Source organism: Seriola dumerili, unplaced genomic scaffold (genome assembly GCF_002260705.1).
Source record: "Seriola dumerili isolate Sdu_G_001 unplaced genomic scaffold, Sdu_1.0 BDQW01000138.1, whole genome shotgun sequence".
Taxonomy (NCBI): domain Eukaryota; kingdom Metazoa; phylum Chordata; class Actinopteri; order Carangiformes; family Carangidae; genus Seriola; species Seriola dumerili.
In genome coordinates, this window is record NW_019174393.1 from 7,711,182 (window position 1) to 7,736,006 (window position 24,825).

The following is a 24,825-nucleotide window of genomic DNA, read 5'->3' on the forward strand; positions in this document are numbered from 1 at the left end:
ACATACAGAACATTACCACAAAGACAACCCTTCAGAATACTCAAATTTAATGGGAAATAAAAGCAAGGGTGGTAGTCGAACCCAATTCCTGGAGGCTATCAACAAAACATTTTGAACTGAGGGTACAGTATATTACATCATGTTTGATTTATGATAACCCTCTAAACATTAAAAAGGTTGAAATCAATAGACAGTCACTAAGAGGCTCTGTAATATAATTAGTTTACATTTTACTGGTATTGACTCATGTCCCCTGACTTCATATGTCTTGTGGCCAGGCCATCCCTGTCTCATAGATGAGTATGACACAAGAGGCCATTTAACACATAGCTCTTGGAATTGTCCAAATTACTCCAAAAACAGAAGTTTTTTTATTAACTTTATTTTAACATGATCACATAAAGTCAATATATTGTTGGAAATCAGAATTGTTTTTTGTCCACTGCAGGAAAGTGCTTTAGTATATCACGACATCTTCGGAAGTCATAGTGATTCGCCATGACTTATTCACTAGCGTAACATAAATTGCAAAACTATATATATATATATGTATATATACACATATATATATAAAATAGAATATATCTTTTCTTGTGACTCCACTCTGTTCATAGTCATCACACTGATACTTCAGCAGTTACTCACACAGTAGGCAGTGCCATACCAACAACTGAGAACATCAGAAAGCAGATGAGTGACTGTATACGTCCTGCCGCTTTGTGTTGCTGATCACATTTCTGCTGAACCACAAACACATCCTGAGACCACGTTCAAATTTGTTTTTGTCTGGATGTTAAGTGTATCACTCAGTGCTGTACCTGAGAAGAGGCTGGAAGATCACAGTGATGTTCCTCGCTCCTTGTTTACACACAAACTTCATTTCTCCTCCTTCAATCAAGTTGTCATCAGCGCCACCTAGAACACAGGAAACAGGACATGACTGAATCAAACATGTGAAAACAGACATTAATACGTAGTAGTGTTGTTTGGGAGGTTTACTTTAACTGCACAGTATGATAAATGGATATGTTTGGATCATGACATTAAGAAGATTGAGGGGATTCTGAAGATCTGCTCTCAACTGGCCCACCCAGACTCAAAACTTCAGCAATCATAACCACGCTGCGTCTTCAACAAAATTCCAACCAACCCCAAAGGTGCTCCTCTGCAGGTGACCCTAAACTCTTGATTTCCCTGGAAGGGGCATCTAAAAAATTATGTTTCCTCTATTAATTAAATTTTTTTTCAACTCTCATATTGTTCTGCGTCTACACATTCAGCTGTAATAAACACATCACTCAGTCAGCGTAGCTCTCCATCACAAATCTAAATGCATCCCACGTGCCCACACTCATCCATACCCTTGTGTTGCTGTGTGGGTAAACCCCACAGCTAACAGGGTTAATCAGAAAATCATTGCCATGTAACAAAAAAGGGGAGGGGTCCTGGGGCTCAGACAGGGGAAGAGGGGAGATCATAGGGGAAAGAAAGAACACCAAAGCTCATTACCTCTACTCATCCTGAAGTAATCAATATAATTGATGGAGGAGAAATTGCGGCTTGTTGTCGATACAGCAAACTGCAGAGCAACAGAATTGTCTTTGTGTGTGCGTGCATGTATAAAAGTTTTGAAAGAATACTACGCATGAATGCATGCACACACGTTTACAATTGGTTCATACAGTGTTCACAAACAAATTGTGATTGGTTGATGAATAAGAATAGGAGAAGGGGAGCAGGATGGTGGTGGCATTCCTGTCTCTATGCAGTCGAGACAATGTTATTCATTAGAATTTCTTGATTTAGGTTTATGGTTATGACAAGAAGTACAACAGTGCAATAAATAACTTTCTATATTCAAAACCAAGAGAGCCTGATACATTAAGAATTCAACTCCATGTGTGGGAAAAGATTTTAGGACTTTGTAAGAATAATACCCTCAACATGCTGAATTCCTGTTAAATTTTGAGCAGTGGAAATGTAGTATAGATGAATGAAGTGTAGAAAGTAAGTGGAAACACTGGACAGAAATCAAATAAGGTGGTGACCCAAGTTACTTTAATACGGTTTTGAAATGGGTAAGGATGTGTGTGTGGATCATAGTGTGGATGTGTGTGTTCTGAAATGGTGAGATTTCAGTTTGGCACAAAGCCTTGATCTGCAGTTTTCTTGTGTTTCATTTCCATGTTCTATACAGCCCTGCAAAGCTACTGTGATACAACACAAAGACAGCCTGCGATAGTGCGAAAGCCTGCTCCGCATTACCTGTGCAGCCTGCCTAGCCTTGCATTCAAATGTATATCAACCCATTGTTCCCTGTGCTGGGCTCCAGAACACATTTCTAATGGAACAAGTTTCATTTGAAACGTAGGGGAGACAACACTCTCCGTATTTCATTAAAATGACAAGGGAAGCTTTCATTCCATCCAAAACTTTCAAATCGAGGGTTTCTGATTGTGATCTGTTGCCATGAAATTTGCCTGCACGGTAAACCCACATTCGTGTTGCTAAGCGGAGACAGAGATGGGGTCCAATTCACTCAGACTCTCTCTTTCTCTCACTCTCTCCATCCATTCTTCCCTCCTTTGGTGCCAATTCAATTAAGACTCAATTACAGGCTCCTAAACAAAGCTGCAGCCAACGCACTCTCTCGCTCTTTCTCCCTCTCTACCTCATGTTCTCTATCTCTCCCTATCGCTCTCTCTCTCACCCTCTCTCTGTCATCATCAACATGGAAAGATCTGGCTATACTTTTGTTTCCTCATCATAAACTTGCAAACACTCAAGTTCCCATGAATAACATCAACATGTCACAGACTCTGGGGAAAGTTAGCATTACTCGTTTGCTCCAAGAGCCACGACTTACCAGCAACTACACACACACACACACACACACACACACACACACACACACACAAACACAAACTCAAACACACACACACACACACGCACAAACACGCACACACAAACTCAAACACACACACACAAACACACACACACACACAAACACAAACTCAAACACACACAAATTGACTGCCATGTATGTATTCCCAATGACAGTGACCAATTTAATTTCATGCTCTAAACATCTGCATCCGTGTCAAACAAAGGAGCCAGGAAGAGACCCCATTGATCCATGGGGTCTGGGACCAGCTGCCAACGGGTTATAGTACTGATGAATATTAATTAGTCCGGCATTAATATGCATGTGATTCTTCAGAGTTGTCTAGACGTGACAGGGTGGCTCCGGTTTCAGGTCAGGATGCCACCAAACTGCTGCCAGCCCTCTCTCACCACAATGCGTAAAAGTGTGACTTTGTTTGCGAGAGCTTGTGTGTTTGCATGTGTGTGCTTGAGGATCCGTTAGTGTTATTTGGATGAGTGTCTTACTGCATTTGTGTTCCTTGATGTGTGGTCTGATCCAGGATTACTGGGAGGGGTGTGTGGAGGTGTGGTGCTCAGTGGGACGGCAACTGAAGGCTGGGGAGGAAGAAGTGACACATTCTAATGTGGCCAAATCTGCCTGAAATCCCCCATGAGGACCATTGCTTCGTCTTCAACACACACACACACACACCTGAGCACACACGACACACAACTTCTATCCATAAAAACATCCACAGATGAAAGGAGGAGAAACAGACAGGTACAAATATATATGCACATACACACAAAGTTGTGACTTGAGTACTGACACAGAGAGCCTGAAACAAATAGATCAACCAAAACTACAAAAATACCATATGCTCACACTCACTCACACAGTGACACCCATCCAGCCCCCAGTGGTGCTTTAGCATGCGCTCCCAGCCCACATGCAATCAAGTCAAGCAGTGACTTAGTGAAATTGCATTAGCTACACTTTCTTGGGTTTGATGAGAAACAGGTTTGATCCTGTGATGAATTCCGGCCCTGCCCAGATTTAGGCAGGGAGAGAATGAACGTGCGATGCCTTCTTTAACACACTCCGACGTCTCCCGGGACCAGTGTGTTTCTGTACGCGTCCGTGATTGTGTGAGAGAGGACGAGATGAGGAAATCCAGACAGACGAGCAAAGGAAGGGTCATAATCCCTAATTTACAAGTGGTTTGAATCTGTCTTGTGTTCACAAGTGTAAATGTGTGTGCCAGTGTGGAAAAAAAAAGTACGGGGTAGACACGAGGTATTCCAGATACCCATAAGATATTCCAGATATACACAATCCCTGTTCGATTGTATGTCCTACCAGATATATAGAGAAAGGGACTATTATCGTCTCTCCATAAAATTGTACTGTGACAAGATTCTCATATTGAGATACTAGAATGAACTATTAATTCAGCCAAATTAAAGATTTTAAATGGATAAACAGGAAAACCCTGTGATTTTAAATATGTTAGAAAAGATTATGACACATTGATATCAAGATAACATTATGATAGTTACCAAAATTCTAAATTTGGTTTTATAATTATTGTCCAGTACATACAGTATTAATGGTTCTTCAAATATGCAGTCCTGCAAACATAAATATCCTAAATGTGTATGAGATGTTTTTTGTTCATGTCTCAGTAAAAAAGCCATGTACAGCTTGTGATCACAGTTGTAACCTCTCATTTATAGCCAGTGTGCCACGCTGGGTTTGTGTCCGCATGTTATCAGAGAGATCAACTCAAAAGGATCAAAGACACCTGTGGTCGCTCTGGCTAGATTCTGATTGGGACTGGCAGGAAAACGACAGGATGATTGGTGTGAATGACTCACAATCACATCCCTCACACAGAAACACATGGTGTAGTATCACAAAGCTGAAAACAAATGGCTGTGCTGGGAAAGACAGCGCGGGCAGAATTTAACATCAAATGCACTCATAGAAATTTGTTTGGACACTGTCTTATACCCATAACTATTCAAGCTGAAATTTAACTGGTAAGATTCTACAACATCTGCACCTTTTCCAAAGCATGTGCAGCAATGGCTTGCCTACAAATGAGTAGAGTGAGGCGGTGCTCTTCCTTTGATTGAGGCACCTAATCTGTGCCATAAGCCAGCACTGCACATTTCAAGCTAAATTGTGCAAATAGAAAGCAACATATAGAATAATCCAATTTTCACCCTCAGTGGTCTCATTTGTCTGCTGTTGTAGCCGTTATGCTATGAAAATTAGTTTGAGTGATCAATTCAGGGAATATTCTCCAAATACATATCAGATATATTTGTGTGTGTGCGTGTGTGTGTGCGTGTGTGTGTGTGTGTGTGTGTGTGTGTGTGTGTGTGTGTACACACCTGCAAAGAGATCAGACTGGCAAACTCACAAAGTTGAAACCTGCTGATCTAATAAGATCGGTTTCTGTATCAATAATGTATGAATCTCAGGTCAATTCCGGGCATCCCATTCCACTCAGACTGTCTTCATGTCTGATTGGGTCTTAATGAGAGCCTTCTATTATTAAAATTAATTTGATGGGATGGTATCGGCTGCTCCACCAGCCAGGAGACCAAATCCACTCCTCAGTTGAGAATAAACGGCATAAATAAATAATAGTATAAATAAATTCAGGTGTAAATTGAGTTGGATTAATTATTAAAAGTGTCACTGTGGCATACAATGTGTCTCTGTGGTCTTGAGTTTAATGAATGCACATCTGTCAGTTGTGGTATGACAACAATGCACTTCAGTAGCAGAGTGAATATTAATTGTGCAGAATGTGTCTTTTGAGACACGAAGGAGTGTCATCCTAAACATGGGACACTTTTAGGGGCTGGTGAGATTTATGAACAGCTGGAAATTTATGTTGTTTGTCTTTCAAACTTCAGCAATGTCAGTTTGGTTTCCATCTGCCAACTGTGGTGGCAGTGTTAGAACACTTGCTTTGTACAGGGTTTTCATTTTCATTAAAAAAAAAAAAAAAAAACATTCACACAACCGTTTATATAATACAGTGAAAACTGTGTAGCCTTTTGGTTTTGATGCTAAAATGACAATGAGTTACTGTGACTCAGACACCATATTCATATTCATCTTATCTCACACAATAAATCCCCTGAGATTCAATTGAGATCTGCCACCAATTTTTGTAAGCAGAGAAGGTAAAACCATGTATATATTGATGGTAAAAAATGTTCAAAACCTGTAACTACAACCTGAACATGAGATCTGAGCGGAATAAGATATGAAATGAGATAAAACATTTATCTAACACACTGAAACACTGACTGTTTGACTCAATGTTTCATAATGGCACATGAATCTATTGAACCCCCACAGTAAAAGACATGCCGGTCTGGTGAACTAAAAACTCAACTGCCACTTGGTGTGAATGAGTTTGTCTGTCTGTATGTTTTACCCTTGTTTTAGGGTCATACCCATAATATGACAGCGTAATTTCAGTGCTCTTAATACACACGCGTGACAGACAAGTAGTTCCTACATCGTCAAACTTCAAGCACCACTTAGACCTGTAACCTCTTGAAGGTGTACCACTTAAATAATTGTGTTACATTTTGAGGAAAACCATCTCACCCCACTCAGAGGCTATAAAAACACATTTTACAGCCACAATCTCTTGAATCTGTCAACCATAACAAAGATTTACATATGAGTGATTGAGTGCATGTGTGTGTGTGTGTGTGTGTGTGTGCGTGCGTGCATGCGTGCGTGCGTGCGTGCGTGTGTAAAGACAGGGAGAACTATTCGTCCATAAGACCAGTCTCATCTCATCTTTGATTGGGCTCAGCAGGGAATCAGCCGGCACCCTCTTCTTTACAGGAAGAACCTGCTGCATGCTGGGAAAGCAAGAGGTGTGTGTTTATCTGTCAGGCTACCGGTGAAGCTGCCACAGTGCAGGTGCCAAGGTCTCTACAGACTCTATAAGTCCCACATGCTCTTCTTCCACCCTTCCTTCCCTCCCTCCCTCCCTTTTCCATTTGTTCATCCCTCCATCTTCCCCAATCAGCAGGTCTGAGATTAAAAGTAAACACAGAGGTAACAGTCAAAGCCGCCAATAATGACAAGACCAATGCTGATTAAAATTAGCCCCAGACTGGAAAAATACATCAAGTTCTTCCTCTCTGATTAAATGTCTGCACTGTGTAAACTATTACAACCTTGTTCTATTCTCCTTCTATTGTCCTCTACATCCCCCCATTTCTTTTCTTTGTGCTTCCATTTTGTCACTGCTTTGAATGTCTGACTTATCTGTTTGTCACCTTATCAAGGTGTGGCTCTAAATCTTGATTTCATGTGAAGATCTCATAGCTCTTAATTTTGGCCATGTTTAAAGTGGTAAGAAAAAGTTTGTGAACCTTATAAAATCAGCTGGTTTTTCTGCATTAGCTGGTCATAAAATGTTGAAGAGGAATTTCGGACCATTCTTCCTACAGAGGTGCTTCAGTTCAGACATATTCTTAGGATGTCTGGTGTGAGCGACTCTCAGGTCATTCCAGAGCATCTCTACTGGGGTACGGTCTGGACTCTGACTGGGCTCCTCTAACAGGTGGACTTTCTTTGTTTGAAGTCTTTTTGTAGTAGATTTACTGTTTGTAAATGTTTTCATGTTGGTATGCAGTGCTCTTTTTACTCCATACATAGAACTGCGTGTTCTTCCCAAACAGTTCAACCTTATCTTCAACTGTCCATAAAACGTTTTCCCAGCTTCAGGCATGTATATGACATTTTTATGAACAACATGCTCCATGCAACGATGCACACTGATTTGTGTGAGGTAGACTCAAGAACAGAGATGTTAACCACCTCGTATGTTTCCCTTAAGACTTAAGCTGTTACTCTGAGGTTCTTTGTCATGTTACTGATCATTCTGCATTGTCTTTGGAGTCATCTTAGCTGGACGCCCATTTCTAGGGAGAGAAGTCCCATAACTAAATAATTTCCATTCATAGACAGTTTGTCTGACTGTGGGACTGATGAATATCTAAACTCTCTGAGGTGACTTTGTAACTTTATGCAAATCAACAATTCTTAATCACAAGTCTTCTGAGATCTCTTTTTTGTGAGGCATGATTCACATCAGTAGATGTTTCTTAGCAATAGCAAACTCAAAAAACTAAGCAAACTCATAAAAATCACTCAATGTTTGAGTGATTTTTATAAGACAAAGCAGCTCTGACCTACACTTCAAATCTGATTTCATTGATTGGACCTTCAGGTTTTCTAATTCCTGCTCAATGCTATTAGCTGAGAGGTTCACATACTTACATACCAAAGTATGTATACAGTAATTATTTAAAACAGACTGTTTGTTCATTATTGTAACTTGGAAGAAGATCTCACCATATTTTATGACAAATTTATACATAAATTCAGATCATTACAAAGGGTTCACTTAAATAAAATTGCAGCATGAATAAGACATGCATGCAGTGTTTCATGTGGAAAGGCTTTGGTTAATGCCAGAGTAATTTTGGTTCACTCCTGGGCTTATACCAAGATATATTCCAGCAGCTGTTGCTGGCTTGTGTTTGGATAATCATCTGTGTTTCACGTTTTATCTGAAAGTGGAGAGCCAAAACAACTAAATGAACCGAAACAACAAGATATGCAATGTAGTAGTACCAGTTCTGTAAACATTCAGTAAAATGCTTTGTTTTAGTAGGTCCATAAACACATGACATAACAACAGTGAGTCAAATGATAGCAACTCCAATATCAGTCTTTAAATAAATGCCTGTGATGTCTTTCCCATTAGAATGCTTCTATCCATTAGTTTCCTACCCAGGGTTTGGCTGAAGTACACTAGAGTAAAAAACATGTTATTATTATCATTCTTATTCTTATTATTCTTCTTCTTATTATTATTATTATTATTATTACAAGCCACGGTGCATTTTCCACACTGACTCCATGCTCCACTTTAATTTCAGTGCCAGAGCTACTGTAATTCAATCAGTGGTCCCACAGCAGAAGGGGGGGGGGGGGGCACGATACAAACATGATGAGTTGAAGATAACACATACAAAATAACTACTGAGAGCCAGGACATCTGCAGGAGTGTGTGTATGTGTGCCTGTTTTCCACAATATGCAGAGCTGCTCCATATTTGTGTTCATGCTGAACACAAATACAGGCTTTTCACAGTAATAGCCTGTCAGGTACCAGAGGTACCCTGCATTTTATCTACAAACTCAGTTATGTCGTGCTGGAACAAAACAATTCATGAAGGTCTGGCACTGCAACAAGAGCGGAAACGTCATTTTCTCGTGACATTCCTGTGGTGTACAGAGCTCCAAGTATAGACTTGGTTACAACATGTCATTCAATTACAGCATGTTGTACATGTCATTAATGCCATAACTTCGCACGCATACTTTATGTAGCATACACACACACACAAATCCGAGCAGTATGAAAACTTCACATCACTCAGCTTTGTGGGTAACGTTCTTCTATGAATAATGACCAGAAGAACATAGGTTATTCTAATTTTAAATTGCATATCATGTGCTGTAAAAAAGAAAATGATTTCCTGAGTACTTAAAGTTTATAAATCACTTCCAATCCAATTTCATGATCAGATAAATCTATATTTGCCCGTACAAAGGAACCAAGCACCCTGAAAAAACATGGTGCTAGTACACATTTCATGTTGTCTTTCTTGACTAAATATGAAGTATTCTATATAAAATTCTGGATCATTTGACTGACATTTACTTAAGGTGGTTTAATATGAACATACAGCACATGGCCTATCATTTGTTGACTGAGACGTCTATGTTGAGACGCTTAAGCACCAAAAAAGGAAGTTGGGCATGAAACAGCAAATCATAATTGAGAAATCAGTGTACGAAAAAAAAAACTGACTGGGGCATAAATCGCACCTAAGCAGGTGTCTGACATTCCAGCATCATAATCCTATAATAATTATTGACTTTTTTACTGACAAAGTTCAATTCCATCTAAGGTTTCTAGCTATGAATATGATAAATCATAATTGCAAGGTCAGTGGAAGTCAAGTATTGATCAACAAGATGAGTGAACAACCATTATCCTTGAACAACAAATGAAGTGAATGAATAATAACTGGAAAGGCTAGTCAGGGATTTTACAGTAAAAATGGATTTAGTGGCCTGGAGTGTGACCGAAGAGTGAGGAACTGATCTGAAAGTAGTTGTTTGGCTGAGAATAAGGTTAATCGTGGAAAACATGGGTTAGTTTACCTGAGGAGCTATCTAAATGAAAAAGGTGGGCTATTAGATTCTGTTGTATTTTGGGGGGCAGTAATTGAGGGTGATGTGGAAGCTTCCTCTAATCACCCCGTCATCCCTCTGTAAGGTCCAAGCACTTCTTAAAACTGACTTTCCCAAACGCAATCCTAGTTTGCCAAAAGTGTGCAACACCACACATCAATTGGCAGGAACATGCTGTTTCTGCTACTTCACCTTACAAACACATACACTGAGAATACATGGCTATTAACATCTGCCAGCCCCACCCTTGATATCTTACCTACTATTACCTCCACCCCCACATGTCCCGCTAGACATTTTCCCATTTGCACCTCTTCTCCCTCGCCTCCCTACCTCCCTATTGGAGTGTACAAATCAGCTTGACAAGGAACACCACTTCTGGTTGCCCCCAGCAGTCACTCTCTTCCTCTTGCTGCCTTTCCCTGTTCCTCACTCTCTCATGGGAACATGATGTTATTATACATAAACAAGAAGCCCCTAAAACAACATAGGCTTTTTTCTGCACCTCAGACTGAGCATTAGCTGTTAAGGGGTGGGCAGAGAGGAGCTGTTTGTAATTAGATTGCTTGCATAGAGGACTCAGCCAGACTGTTCTTTTTGTTTGCCGGACACCCTGTGAAGAAGTCTATTTGAATATCAAAAGGAAAACATGGAATGTGTGAAATAGATTTGGAAACGAGTTGATAATGAATACATTTTAGGAGTGGTGGGAGGTCAGAGGTTGGAGAAATGGGAGTATATGTATGTGCCTGCAGGGGAAGGGGGAAGTTTGAAATGTGTATGTTTGCTTACGTGAATGTTGGGGTAAGCGTGTGGTGATAGGCAGGCTTTGTGTACGGCTGTCGAGGAGGGGGGATGTCACTTCAAACGTGCCCCGGGGCAAGGCAATATCACATGAAACACAATGAACAGCCACGACACAAAGAGAAATAAAATTAAAAAAAAAAAAAGGAAAAAAAGAAAATGCTGTTAATGCATTACTGGCTTGGTACGGTGCGAGACTGCAGTAGTTATTGAGATATATTCACACTTCACCTCCCAGATGACCACTGGGGCACTCGGAGTCATCTGCTGCCTACACACACGACAGACAGGCAATAAAAAAGCAGAGGGCGAGGATGTAAAAGTCTAGTGGTGGGGGGACATGCAGAGGAATAGAGGGGCATGGTTACACATCTATTGCTGGAAAAAATGTTGTTTTCATCATTTATTCATAGGGAGTGTGATTGAATCTGGATTAGGTTCTGTGTGTTTCTAAAGTAGTGGTTTGCCGAAGATACAAACACACCCACAAACAGTACGTACACATTTAGATGCACAGCTGAGGATCTGCTGTATATATGAACACAATATACTGTACACATTCTAGCTGGCAGTCTCACTAAATGCATTCAAAACGCATATTCCAGATGTGGCTACATATGGAGCTGTAATAAAGTCTTTAGATGAAGTATTGGATTAATTGAAGCATACGAGACATGCTTCAGTGGAGAAGGCAAGCAATTAAGTCCCCCTGCGTGTTTGCATGTGTATGTGAGGCATGTGAATATGCGCCAATGCAGCGGTGCGCATGTGTGTAATGATATATGGCGGGTTCTTACAACACTCAGGAGACATAAATTACAGATATTTACAGATATTACAGATTAATTTCATACTCATTAGAGATATGTGAGTGTGGATAGGCTACAAAATCATTACACATTCTATACAAATACTGGTGCTCTGATATTTACTTACAGACGATCTTGGAACTCGATTCCACACATATGTGCAATACTGAGACCTCTCAGAGCTAAAAAAGTATTTTATGTGACACAGCTGGCATCTCCCAAAAAAAGTGAAAAATGCAGCAAGAATAGTAGCAGCTTCGGCACAAACTACAGAATTATTTGTGGTTGCGACTTTGTACTTTATTTAGTGCATGACCATTCTTATGCATTTGTAAACTGAGCATAGCTGGATTTAAAACGAACAATCAAAACTCTTATTTCCAAGACTGTGTTGGTGAGCATTTGAGTTAATAACTATATTGACTTGAAGCAGACCGTTGAGAAAAAAGAGTTTAGGAAACTCCAAGTAGAAAGACTAAGAGACACACATGACTAAGCTTTAAGTGTTGAGTAATCCTGGAGCCAGAAGAACTCATCAACTCAATCTCTTATTTCTAACTCTTTTCCTCTCCCTCCCTCCCTACAGTAAGTTTAATTTGAAGAGAGAGAAAAAGTCCCTTTCCACACCGTCCGTCTCAATACAGATTTTTCTAATTTCTTCCTTCAGAAATCTCTTAATGGCTTCTTTGCTGGACCCTGATGAAAACAATGACTTTTAACCTTCCTCTCCCTCCCTCCTTCCCTCCATCCATCTTTCCCCTCCCTCCATCACAGTCGACTTATTTCACTTTCTAAATGATTTCTTACTCCTTCAATCTCTTTGCAGCCATTCAGGCCCCGGCCTGGGCTTGTGGCCGGTGCTTCGCATTGTGACAGGTGAAATGAAAGCCCAGAGAAATCTCATCTTCTTATAAACGCTCCGAGGCATTCAGCCAGTCAAAAAAAATATTTTTTCCCCCTTCTTTCTGAGGCGCCGACAGAAGGAAGAAGAAAAAAAGTGGGCTGTTATTTGGAGACCATTTTCCTTTATCCACAGTTAATCAATGCTGTTCTTTTTGTGGCGATAGTGGGGGGGCGAGGCTGTAGATTTTGCATACATTTACAGACTACCTACTGTATGAGTAGCATTTCTTGTCGAAAAAATACTACAGCCTGCATTGAAATATCTTCTGGAATTTTTATTCAAGAAGCCATTCTTTGGTTGTTTTGAAGTTAAATACCTACAGAAGCCTAATTAATACTGCGTTATTTCAATATTTTACCCTCAATGGTCATAACTACTTGCGCAATTATTGTCAGAGGATCATTTTTGCTTTTCTACAAATCAAAAACAATTCACAGTTATTGTCTCACTCCATCTCTCTCCACCTTTTTCTATTTTATCCAAACAATGCCAACATGGAGCTTGGTGTTAGAAAAAGGAATAGTACCAGACAAACAGCGCTGTCAGGCAGTGCTGATTAAAACCTTAAGGTCATATGCAGAGAAACAGAGAGCCAGAGAGAGACAGAAGAAGTAGGAGCAGTAGAACAGCAGAGGCTCTCCAGGGTCTGGCTGTGCAGCTCACTCACTGTGCTATTTTGTGTGTGCGCATGTGGATGTGTGAGTGAGAGGTTTTCAAGGCCTCTCCCTGTTGGTGGATTCTGCAAAGTCACCCTGCTCTCTGCCTCTCGTCAATCTCTCTCTATCACTGTTTCCCTCTCCACATTCCTGTTATCTGCCTTTCTTTTGCGAAGGGTAGCTTCTCGATCTGCAACATGCCCTTCTTATCTCCGAAGCACCTTTTGTTGCTTCTCTCATGCTCTCCATTCCAGCTCTCCATCAACCAAACGTGACCAAATCACCCTCATCTCCTTCCACCTTGCCTGTATCCTGTTCCCACTCAAGGCAATATATACACCTGTTTGCCATCTCTTCATAATCTCTGTGCCCATGTATCTATCTGCACAAACCCATTATTTTTGTCTGTTCAATAAGGTTGTAGGTCCCTGTGCTTTCTACTGAGGTCTTCTTTTCTTAGTAATTCCATACACCTCTAACCTTCTCCCTTTTTTCATCCCTCCACCCAGCCCTAACCTTTGTTCTGGGTCTGTGCTGCTCTTTTCTCTCCTGCTTTATCCTACACACTGCAAACCTTGTCCAATTTATTTTTCTATCTCTGTCACATTTTCCCCTTTTCCAACATTTCTGTCAATACTTTTCACACCTCTGGCCCTGTCATCTCTTTTTTCCCCTCCCTTCATCTCTCTTTGAACACCCTCCTCCATTCCAGCTGTTCGGGACTCTTCTTTACACCCCAATTCTCTCCATCCTCAGTTCATCCCTCCGTCCCCCTCCTCACCTTGTAATTCTCCACTCTTGCTGTAGAGTTCTCGCCTCTGCTCTCTCAGGTAAGCACTCATGCTGATGGCATGGGAAGATGATTCAAACCTACGAAACACACGAAAGGTTCAACAAGTGGGCACACAACACAACAATAAAATACAAAATGTAACATGATATGTAACAATAAAAAGAAACAAAGAACAATGGCCTTGAGTATGAGATGTTAAACAGAATAAGATAAGGTGTGATCCTTACTTGAAGAGCGACTGCTTGGCACGCTGTGGTTTTTTCTTCGCAAAAAAGGCAGCAAACTCACTGCCGGTGCTGGCATAGGAGAGTTGAGCCAATGGCTCGGTGGCACTCCGGCTGTTCTTCACATCAAGATACTCCATAAGCAGAACCTAAACAACACACAGAACACTGTGTCAAACGCTAAAGAGCAAAAGAATCATGGTATAAAAAGTAGCTTGGTAATATCTTGATGGGGAACTGGCCTTTAACAAGGCGACGAAGGTTCAAGTTTTTGTCTTTTCAATCATATGCTAAGTGCTTAGAATGTGACAATGATTTTCTGGGCCGTTGTTTTCTGGCAACAATTTGAAGGGACAAGAAAATAAATTACTTTCTTTCAACGACAAGTAAAATGTATATAGCACTTCCACATTGGTGAAACAGTGCTAATAACTCACTTAACAGTGAGTGAAAAGACATCAGGGTCTATATAACATAGAGATAAATTGAAACGGAGAAACCAAGATCACTTTCTGGAATATCACATAATAGGTCCTCTAACATATATGTGATATTTTCATAACTGAGCATCAATCTCAGCTGTTAAAAACAGTATACAGTTACTCACTAAATACAGTTTATTATTATTCCCAAATTTATCACATCCATATGCTTCTCCCTGATATTACACCTCAGATACTGTAACATGGAGTACTCAAGCTTATTAATATCTTCAAAGTTCCCATTCACAATTCTATCCTGTCAGATTGGCCTGTCCGCTCTGTTCATTTGTAGGATTATTCTTGGGTACCTTTTTTATCCACAAGGCCTTTGTATAGCATGTGGTGAAAATATTTCCATACATTTACCATCAGGTTATGCTCTATTTCTGTAGAGCTCACTGCAATATGAAGCTGAAACCAAAAATGATTGTAGTGTGGTACAGCAAAAACTTTCCTGTTAGCCATCTGGTTTGATACTGCTCTCTATTCAGTGTCACTTTGATTGTTCTTGTATTTCCTTTCTGCATTGTTTTCATGTTCTCCCCTTTCTGGTGCCAGCTGTTGTCATACAAACATGAATTATACTTTTAATGTAAAACCGCAATTACAAATGCCTCCTTCAGCATAGATACATATCTAGAATATCAGCTTGAGACATCCTTAGCAGCGGGAGTTGTATTTATCATGGCTTGTAGTATTATGGTGTATTGCAATTTATCACAACATTTTATCTACAAAGCCAATCCAGGAAAACAAAAGAAAACCCATACCCTGGAGACAGAAAAAGGCCACTGACATGACCAGCTCTTTTGATGACCACCGTTAAAATTCCTGTCCTCCATTTTCCTGATCCGTCCACATGATCCATGGTGAAATCCATCAACGTCTTATCATGCTTCATAAAAATCTTATCAACTTCTAACAATAGCAGAGGACAAGCACAGTGAAACTCTGGCCAGATAGAGAAAGTTAACTTCCTCTACTCCATCATTATATCTGCACATTCCCTCTGTTGCTTTCACTGGCCCTCATTTTTCAAAATCTCTTAGTGCCTCATCTCTCATTTCTCACATTTCTATTTTCTCTCTCTTGCTCTGCCAACTCGGTTCATCGTTTCCTTTCTCTCTCGCCCTTCTTCATTCTTCTCTCTGTGTGAATACATATGTTCTAAAATAGCCTCCCATATCTAATAGGTTCATAATTTAGCAGGGCCATTTAGCCTGTGTGTGTCTAATTCTTAGGCGCAGTGTGGGTCAGCCCAGAATGGGACAGGAGTAATGGTAGAGCAGATGGAGATCCATCCCGATCATAATGATGTAATTAACGCTGCGGAGAGCACCCCCCGTCATGCATGGGAAAGCCTTCATGTGCTTGCGCTGGTACTAATTCAAGTGCACACACATGCACGTATTTGCAAATGCATATCCATGAAAAACTGATGCAAAAGCAGATAAGTTGTGGAAAATCTTTGGTTTCAACAACAGCATGTTCATAAGTACATTCAGAGGTTTCAATGGAATATTACAAAAAGGAGATTGATATTTTTTTGTTGAAAATAACTAGAAAAGTATAGGTAGTGCTCCCTGGTAGTGTTTCCTCCATCCCTATTGTTTTATGTACGATTGAATCTTTTTCTGATATAAACTAGTGTAAAAAATCAGAAGCTGTATTGATATCAAAAGGGTGCTTGCAGTCAACAATCATCCCATTCCAGTTTAAGTGGATTCCAGTTGAAATTAAATATGCTGTGTGCAGGCTCAGAATTAGAAAATATCATTTCTATTAGTATGGTCCCACTATTACAAAACATAATGGCAAATATGGATAAATGGAAATTGATAAACCTCACTTTATGGAGGAAAATTAATACTGTTAAGATGGTTGTTGCTCCACAATTTAATTACATCTCTATGATGATACCAATAACCATATCTGAGGCAATCTTTAAACAATATAACTGTCTGATTAAGGCGCATCTCTGGAACGGGAAAAAGCTGAGAATCAGCCTGAAAAAACAGTTTGCCTCAAGAGCTAATGGAGGACTGGCTCTCTCAAATCACTATTACTGTGGCAAGAACAAGGCACAGATCCTATTACTGTCACCTGTGTATGACCAGCAGCATTTGCAATGAATAAACTTGGAAGACATTGGCCAAATTATGATTCTAACCCTGGGTGGGTAAAGGTGGAAACACACACTTGAATAAGTTCCATCTAACAATGCAGAACTATTATCACAGAGGAATACAGCAAAACAGAGAGCGGAAAAAACACAATTTTACAAATCTCCCAATGGGCACGGGCAAGAGAACACAAAATCTTGGGGATATTGCAACAGTATCTCTGTTTATATTGCAATATAAACAGAGATACTCTTGCATTTCGAACAGCTTTTCAATCTGTATAGGGAAAAGATCCTTTCAATGGGATGCAGCTTCAGCTAAGGAGCAGTGTCAGCAGTGTCTTTGGGTATTATTTTATAAAAGATTAAAATAAAAATAAAAATTCTCACATTAGCATTTGCAAAAGTCTGAGATTAATATGGCAAATGGATCTTGATAGGAAGATTAGGGAAGATTTATTGATGGATTGGATGTGATCTGAAATGTATGGTGGGCTACAGGGAATGCAAGAAGTAATCTCCTCAATTATAAAATTGTACAGCGATATTATTTTACACCCCTGAAACTGTTTAAAATAGGCTTAACCCAAGATAATAAATGCTGCAAATGAAACAAGGACATGGGCACATTCCTACATGTTCGGTGGGAGTGTTCCTTGGTATAGCCTTTTTAGAAAGAGGCAATAAAAAAACTTCAGGAGTGGCTCAAACAACCTCTACCACAATCTCCACAGCTGTTTCTTTAGGGGATAAATTGTTCGTGCCACCAGGACATTTGGGCAAGCAGTAACAGGCTTTGTTGTAGAATCCAGGCTTATTTTACCTAACTGGGTGAGACCAGAGTATATGGAGTGGATTAAATTTATAATGAAGACTACTTCTGCCAAATCTGGCATACATTAAATCTTGGACATATCTCTCTGTCTCTGTCTCTCTCTCTCTCTGTCTCTCTCTCTCTCTGTCTCTCTCTCTCTCTGTCTCTCTCTCTCTCTCTCTCTCTCTCTCTCTCTCTCTCTCTCTCTCTCTCTCTCTCTCTACATATATATCTTAGAGAGTTTTGTTTTAATTTTTGTGACTGCCTCTTTTTGTTTAAACAGTTGTCTATTATTCTTTTAATTTTTATTAATAAGTCATACTTGTACTATATGTATTACTGTATAAGCTTAAAATGTAAAAAACTGATAAAAACATAAATAACAAGAAAATAACTTCAAGAGTGAACTTTTGTGAAAAATGGTTCTCATGTTTAGTTAAATGAGTGTGGGGTCATAGCACTTGGTCACAAATCTTCATGTAAATATCCAAGTTAAACACGCGCACACAATCTCCCACCACAAACGTAATTGCTCTCTAACACACTTCACACATCGCAGGCAGTGCTGGAGGCCATATCACACACGCCCTCTCCAACCAGCAACACCAAGGCTTCCACTTGCCACTAGCCTCATGCTGCAGCTAATCCTATCAGTGTATTAATTACTAATGATGAGCTGGTGGAGCGAAACCCCCACTTGCTTGCAAGCTAACGCCCAAGTAGACTTAATGAAATGCCAGCACTGGGCTGATGAAGGGGCTCCGACCCTACTTAAATTGCATTAGCCCAGAGACAGAGTGAACTTTGGAGGCAATTAACTGGACTGCTAGGACAGAAAGAAAGATGGAGGGATTGGAGGCAGAAAGTAACACAGTAGAAGAGAAGGAAAGAAGGAGAGATAAAGATGGGAAAAAGTGTTGGAGAATAGAAAGAGCAAAGGATTATAGGTGGAGAATGAAGACTGAACAGAATGCTAAAGAGAAAATGGGTATTGAAAGAGAGAAGGTAGGGAAAAGTGAGGGCAGAAAACACAAGAGACCAAGTTAAATAACCAGTTGTTGCTGATTTAACACCTCTAAGTGAAGCTAAAAAAAATGGTTGGTTTCCACACCTCTACTTAGGGGACCTCCTACTAATTCTGGCGAGGGCACAAGCCATTAGCAGACAAGACTCGCCAATATACTTCCAGTCAGCAGCGACCCACATTACAGAGCTAATAACTCACAAAACTAAAGTTTTTGTTAATGTCACCTCAAATTTCCCCATCCATGCTAATTTAATAACAAGTGCTAAATTGGTTCAAACAAAGTTACTTTGTTGAAAAGGCAAACTACTACAAGTTTGTGTTTTCTCTTGTTAAAAGCAGATAGGATGACACTGTCTAAATATATCTCAATCTCATTCTGCTGTGTGCAAACTAATTATCAACAATAACAGAACCATTTCAGAGGCTGAACACTCTTTACTTGTTTGTTAAGAAGTTTGTCAAGAAAGTGTCTCAGTTTCTTTTTATAAAGGACAAACAAAGCTTGACAATTACAAATGCATCATGACAGCAATTCAATCCACCTTAGTCTTGAAATATATTATCTCTAAGTTTTAATATGAGTACCGGAGTGAATCAATGTCTACATCTCCTGCTGTCAGCTACTCTATTCGAATAATACCAAGGGGCTTAAAATTAGCAAACTACACATGATACAAGTAACAACCTCACAAACTACACTCTGCAACATGTGCTCCACACAAACAAGGCACAAGGCCTGTATTCTGTCTCCACCCAGTAAAACAAAGAAAAATAATACTCTGTAGTAATGTGCTGTAACTACACTTTGATTGACACAACCTTGTACACACCCTGTTCCAAAATGAATACATTTGATAAATGTAAAATAATCTGAGATATTCATTTGTTTGATACAAAATAATTTCTTCTCCTGAATGATTGTGCTATTCAACTAAACACTGCTCAAACAGTGAAGCAGTCTTTGGCAACTTTCCACAACAACTAATGTGACCTACAACTGCTGTAATGGTCTTCATACAATGGACAAGAGAATCTTGTCTTCTTCCCTCCTCCCTCTTACCGGGTCAAGCAGGTTGAATCTTAAAATCAGTATTACGAGCAAGTTAAGAGGACTGAGCTCAGGGATGAAAAGCAGCAGCATCATGGCAGTTGCCAAAACAAAGAGCTGCCCCAGTGACAGCACCCAGAGCATTACAACGATGTAAAAATACACAGTTCCACAAGTGACAAATTCAGTGGTCCACAATATTAATTGTAAATCGATTCCAAATGGGAGGCAGTTCTAATTTAGTAAAATCCTGGAGCATTCATAACATCTGATGTAACTGGCTCTGCTAGCTATGGACGAGAAATGGGATTTCATGGAAATTAGGCAAATATAATGTTAACACACTCTCTCCCCTTCTCAACGCCTTTAAAATTGGCAACAGCCAGCACCAGATGGAAACAAACTCATGTCTTTTTGAAAATCTGGCATTTAAACATTAAAGCAACGTCTTAGCAATGTCTTCAGTGTAGATGAATATTGATAAGTTAGCCAAAACAGCATCTCCATTCTAAATTAGTTCAGCTGACTTCCACTTAAAGGTTACAGAGGGTTGATGGAGAAACAGGAGAGGAACTGCCTGAATTCACTAAAAATCAATATTCATGGGTGAATCTGTGAAATAGTGGATGGAAAAAGGGGTGGTATGTAAAGATGTGAGACATGGCAAATGGCTCTTCACACCAAATAGTAAGACTAAGCTCAAGAGTTCATATAAACTCGAGTGTGTGTGCGTGTTTGTCTGCATATATGTGTGAGTGGGTACACATGCAAACCACATCTCTCTCAAAGGCTCCCCTGACAAACACAATCATTTCCACCACAACTATTCAATGTAATTCTATCAACCAACCAACCTTGTTCGGCACTTGAGTGGCTTGGGTCTCGCCCCAAGCTTAAATCAGTCAACTGGGCTGATTGCAAAGTTCTATTAAAAAGTAGAGAAAAGCTTCATGGAAGTGTGCCTTTGTAATTCATTACCAGCACCCGTTTATTTCCTCCGAACAAAATGTCCTGATGTCACCCTTTGTACCAGGAGAAAGCGTATACTCATCTTCCATTCTGTCCATTAGGGCCCTAACACCAACAAATCAGAGCAATTAAGAGAGCGTCACTCAAAGCTTTGCAGGTGAGCACTTGTCATTGGTTAAATTCCAGAGGATTTAATTGTCTAAAATTAAAGAAATAAATATCTTCATTTCCTCTTTCCTTGTTCCCATCCTCTCCTTCTTATTAAGTCATCTTAAAAGCAGCCGAGAGAACAATCTCAACACTTTGTTCCTCTCTCGAGGCTTATTGAAATCGGCTGTTTTCCCACTAAATCCCCTGGCTGGTGTCTTGTCACAAAACATATTGACTGATATCCCTCGCTGCTAGTTTGAAGTTAAAGCCCAAAGTGTCCTTGGCCGTCAAAGAAAGGTTTCTGTATACACCCTGTATTGATTGTGTTCCAGAAACTTCAATAACCTTCACAAGTTTGGACAGAGCTTCAGCCACAACTACTCCCGCAGCACTGAACTACCGCTAACCAGTGGGGGTTCCCACCTGGAGCGGGCCGCATCAAGTCAATCTTCTGAAGGCTATCTTGTTGACGGAGGAAAGGAAGATGTGCCTGTGTGTTCACTCAAACCCATTTTATTTCTCTGTGTGTCCTTGCTGTGTCCCCAGCATTTATTTATTGTTGTTTCAAATAAAAAAGAAAGCAGAATAGAATGGAGTTTCTATGGATACAACGCTGTAAAAACATGTCCTTATCTTTATTTCTGATAGTCAAATTAGCACATTACTGTATAATTTGACCAAATAGCAAAAGAGAGGACAAAACATATTAAATATATCTAAATATAGAGCACTGACAGCATTCCTATTCACCATAAGTGGTTTAAATTATGGGTGAACTTTAGCATTATGGTAACATTTTAAATTCAATTTTCTCTGTTATTGCTCACTATAATGACTAACTATAATGAGTGGTCTGCACCTACTGATTTCTTTTCATTTTAGCTATACAGTAAACAAAGTTAAGCATGGTATTTAGTGACACATGAACCTTTTGGTTTTACTTTAATTGCCATCACAGCAGCACCTTGTCTCCAGGATTATGAGTATGTGAGAATACAGTTCATAAAGGAACACTGAATTCTCTGATTTAATATTGTACATATGCTGTGCACATAAAAAAAACACCTGTGCAGCTGCATTATAATATCCCCAAACTATACGAGCTGATGATCTTCCAAGTTGGACAACTGCACTAACCTCAACTGAGGTTTCATTTAAAGTTTAAGTCACAATAGCATTTACAGCACAGGACCAAATACTGTGTCCTCATTTGCAAAGTCATATAATGTATCAACACGTCAAGGAAACTATTGCAGAAATATGCATCAGCATTTGATTAAGTCTGGTGATTTGGATGTAGCAGATGTAAGGTGATGGTGGTGGTGGTGGTGGGGGTGGGGGTGGGGGCTGAGAGAGATGAGACTATGCGACACCAAGGAGATGGTAGACTTCAATGCGCTCCAGCGATATGTAAATATGACAGCGCTTTGGAGGGCAGAATAAATGTGACACATTGATTAAAATGTTGGGCGAGAACAACGTAGCTATGTCTGTGCTTCATATCTAATTAAAAGAGATCATTGTCTTCTGGCTACTCTCTGGCAGTTCAATTCGCCTTGTTTTCACTCTGTTGATGAGCTCAGAGAAGCCGGTGCATATTTAAGCCACTTGTATATTTAAATATCTTTGGCACAAACATAACATCCCCTTTGTCTTGGTTAATCTACAGCAATAAAATGAAGCAGATTTAGACTAAGATATAGGCTCTCTTATGAATCAAAAAAGAGCGGGTGGCAGGCATGTGATCGGGAACACACAAAAACAGGAAAAGAGTATTAGAAGATTCTGTTAGAAATGGTTGTTCAAGTATCTATGATCTAGAAATCAGTTTTTCAGAAGGCAGATAATAAACATCCATCCATATTTTTGAATGCCGGCTCAGAGTTCCTTGTCTGCAGAAAGGAAGTCACTCATTAAAAGTGTGATTTGCACTCTAGTCACACACTTGCAGAAGACAACGGACATGGCAAGCAGTCACCCAGCCACAAATCCATGCAGAATGTGCAAATGGCGAGCTAATTAACAAACTCATACGCCTCATACCAAACAGCCGACAAGGTCAAAGGGTGATGGACGTCAGTAACCAGAGGCACAAATATACATTAAATAATACTCCCACTCGGCGGTCTTAATGAAGAACGCATGGAAAGGTTTATGAACTGTGATCTTTTATGAACTACGTTACCCAATTACCTGGTAAAGTATTGTGACTTCTATCTTATTAATGATTCAAAGGAAACTTGTGGATATTCTCGCTTGGCACATAATGTTGTTTAGACTAACATTTTAACTCAGAGAACATCGCATTAAACTTGCCAGGCTGTCAGGCTGTCTTAATTGTGTGATGGTGCTATACTGTATTTTCTGAAGAGGAAGAGAGGCACATTAAACATTTATGGACACACACAAATTCAAGTCACTCTGATTTCCTAGAAAAAACAGATTGCTTTGAAGAACAAGATAGTTTCTGATGGAAAAGGGTAGAAAGGCAGTCACAGATATAAAGTAGTGAAGGAATGCTGTGGTGCACACTTGGAAATGTAAATTCAATAATGGTGTGAATAAGCAATAGATATGTTCACACATTCTACAGAAAGCCACTGGAAAAATTCTGAAGTGGCATTAAAACACCTCCATCCTGCATCAATACCACTGATTACCATTCAGTCTTTTATGCCTTGAATCAATACTTCTGCAATGAAATAAACAACATGCAGGAGCATCACCAGCATTTCGGAACAGGGATTAGAACCAATACATGAATCCTGACTTTTAAAAGCTTGTTTACCTACTCCCATTCACTCAGTCACACATTGATGAACGCAGTTTCTCAACCGAGGCCTTGTAACTGGGTGCACCCTGAGTTTCTGTCGACTCTTGCATCTGTCTGCTGGTATGTCATGTGGAAAGGTCAACCTGGTTTCTCCACCGCTCAAAGTGGGGAAAAAAATAACACCTACCTAGAGGTTTCAGTGCATGTCAAAAATGTGAAGTGCAATAAGTAAGACAGGCAGGGATTCAAATGATTTAACTGTAAAGGGGGAAAAAAGACACTAAAAAGAAGTCTTTCTAGTAATTGGCAAAAAGGTAGGGAGACATTTTAACATGTTTCAACAGTCTCAAAGAGAATTAAATGACTTCCTGGACACACAGCAATTGCTACAAAAAAATGACTTGCCTCTGTCTAAACTGAATGCCCAAATTAGTCTAACGTTGTGGTAGACAGTTCTTCTGTTCAAGCTTTTTGGAAGTATAACTTGAAAATTGCATATTTTTCAGGCAATAGAGAGCTATTGTTTTGAAAATTAAAACTGAAAACAAAGACAAGATGCTGTAGTTACTGTAGAACTGAAGAAAAATAAACCCAAGAGAGAAACAAGATGAGGGACTAACGAAGATCATAACCAAATTCTGACCAATGCTGAGTAGGTTCCTGCCCCTTTGTGGGTGTTAAAACGTGAGATAAGACCTGCCTCAGCATCCAATAATATTCAACAGAGCCACTGTGGGAGCAGTAGGAATTTAATTTCTCTCAATGCTGATATGTGACTCTCTAAGACAGAGAGGGCTAAATGAAGGGGGTGAAAGGGAGTGTGGGAGTTGAGAGAAAAAAAGAAAGCAAGATAATAAGATTAAGAAGGAAATTACAAGGAGTAAGAAGGGTATGCACAAGGTATTTGGACAATGAGAGACTGTAATACAGAGGCAGCAGGAATGATGCTGAAGAAGGTAGGAAGGAGCAAGGGAAATGGAAATGCAGAGAGGGAGAGAACAACGAAAAAACAACAAGCAAGAGACATGAGAGAGATGGCAGGGGGGGAGGGAGGGATGGACGAGGGGC

General features: G+C 39.9%; 1 protein-coding gene across 2 annotated transcripts in view; it reads right to left on the reverse strand.

Moving 5' to 3' along the window:
- exoc4 (exocyst complex component 4) overlaps positions 1 to 24,825 on the reverse strand; it is a 110,857-nt gene that overhangs the window by 68,577 nt on the left and 17,455 nt on the right. For both annotated transcript variants that reach the window (XM_022749492.1, XM_022749491.1), the window contains exons 9-11: positions 14,376 to 14,521; positions 14,137 to 14,225; positions 819 to 915 (exon numbers count right to left, since the gene is read on the reverse strand). In XM_022749492.1, coding sequence (XP_022605213.1) covers positions 819 to 915; positions 14,137 to 14,225; positions 14,376 to 14,521 — 332 coding nt within the window. The remainder of the gene's footprint in view (positions 1 to 818; positions 916 to 14,136; positions 14,226 to 14,375; positions 14,522 to 24,825) is intronic.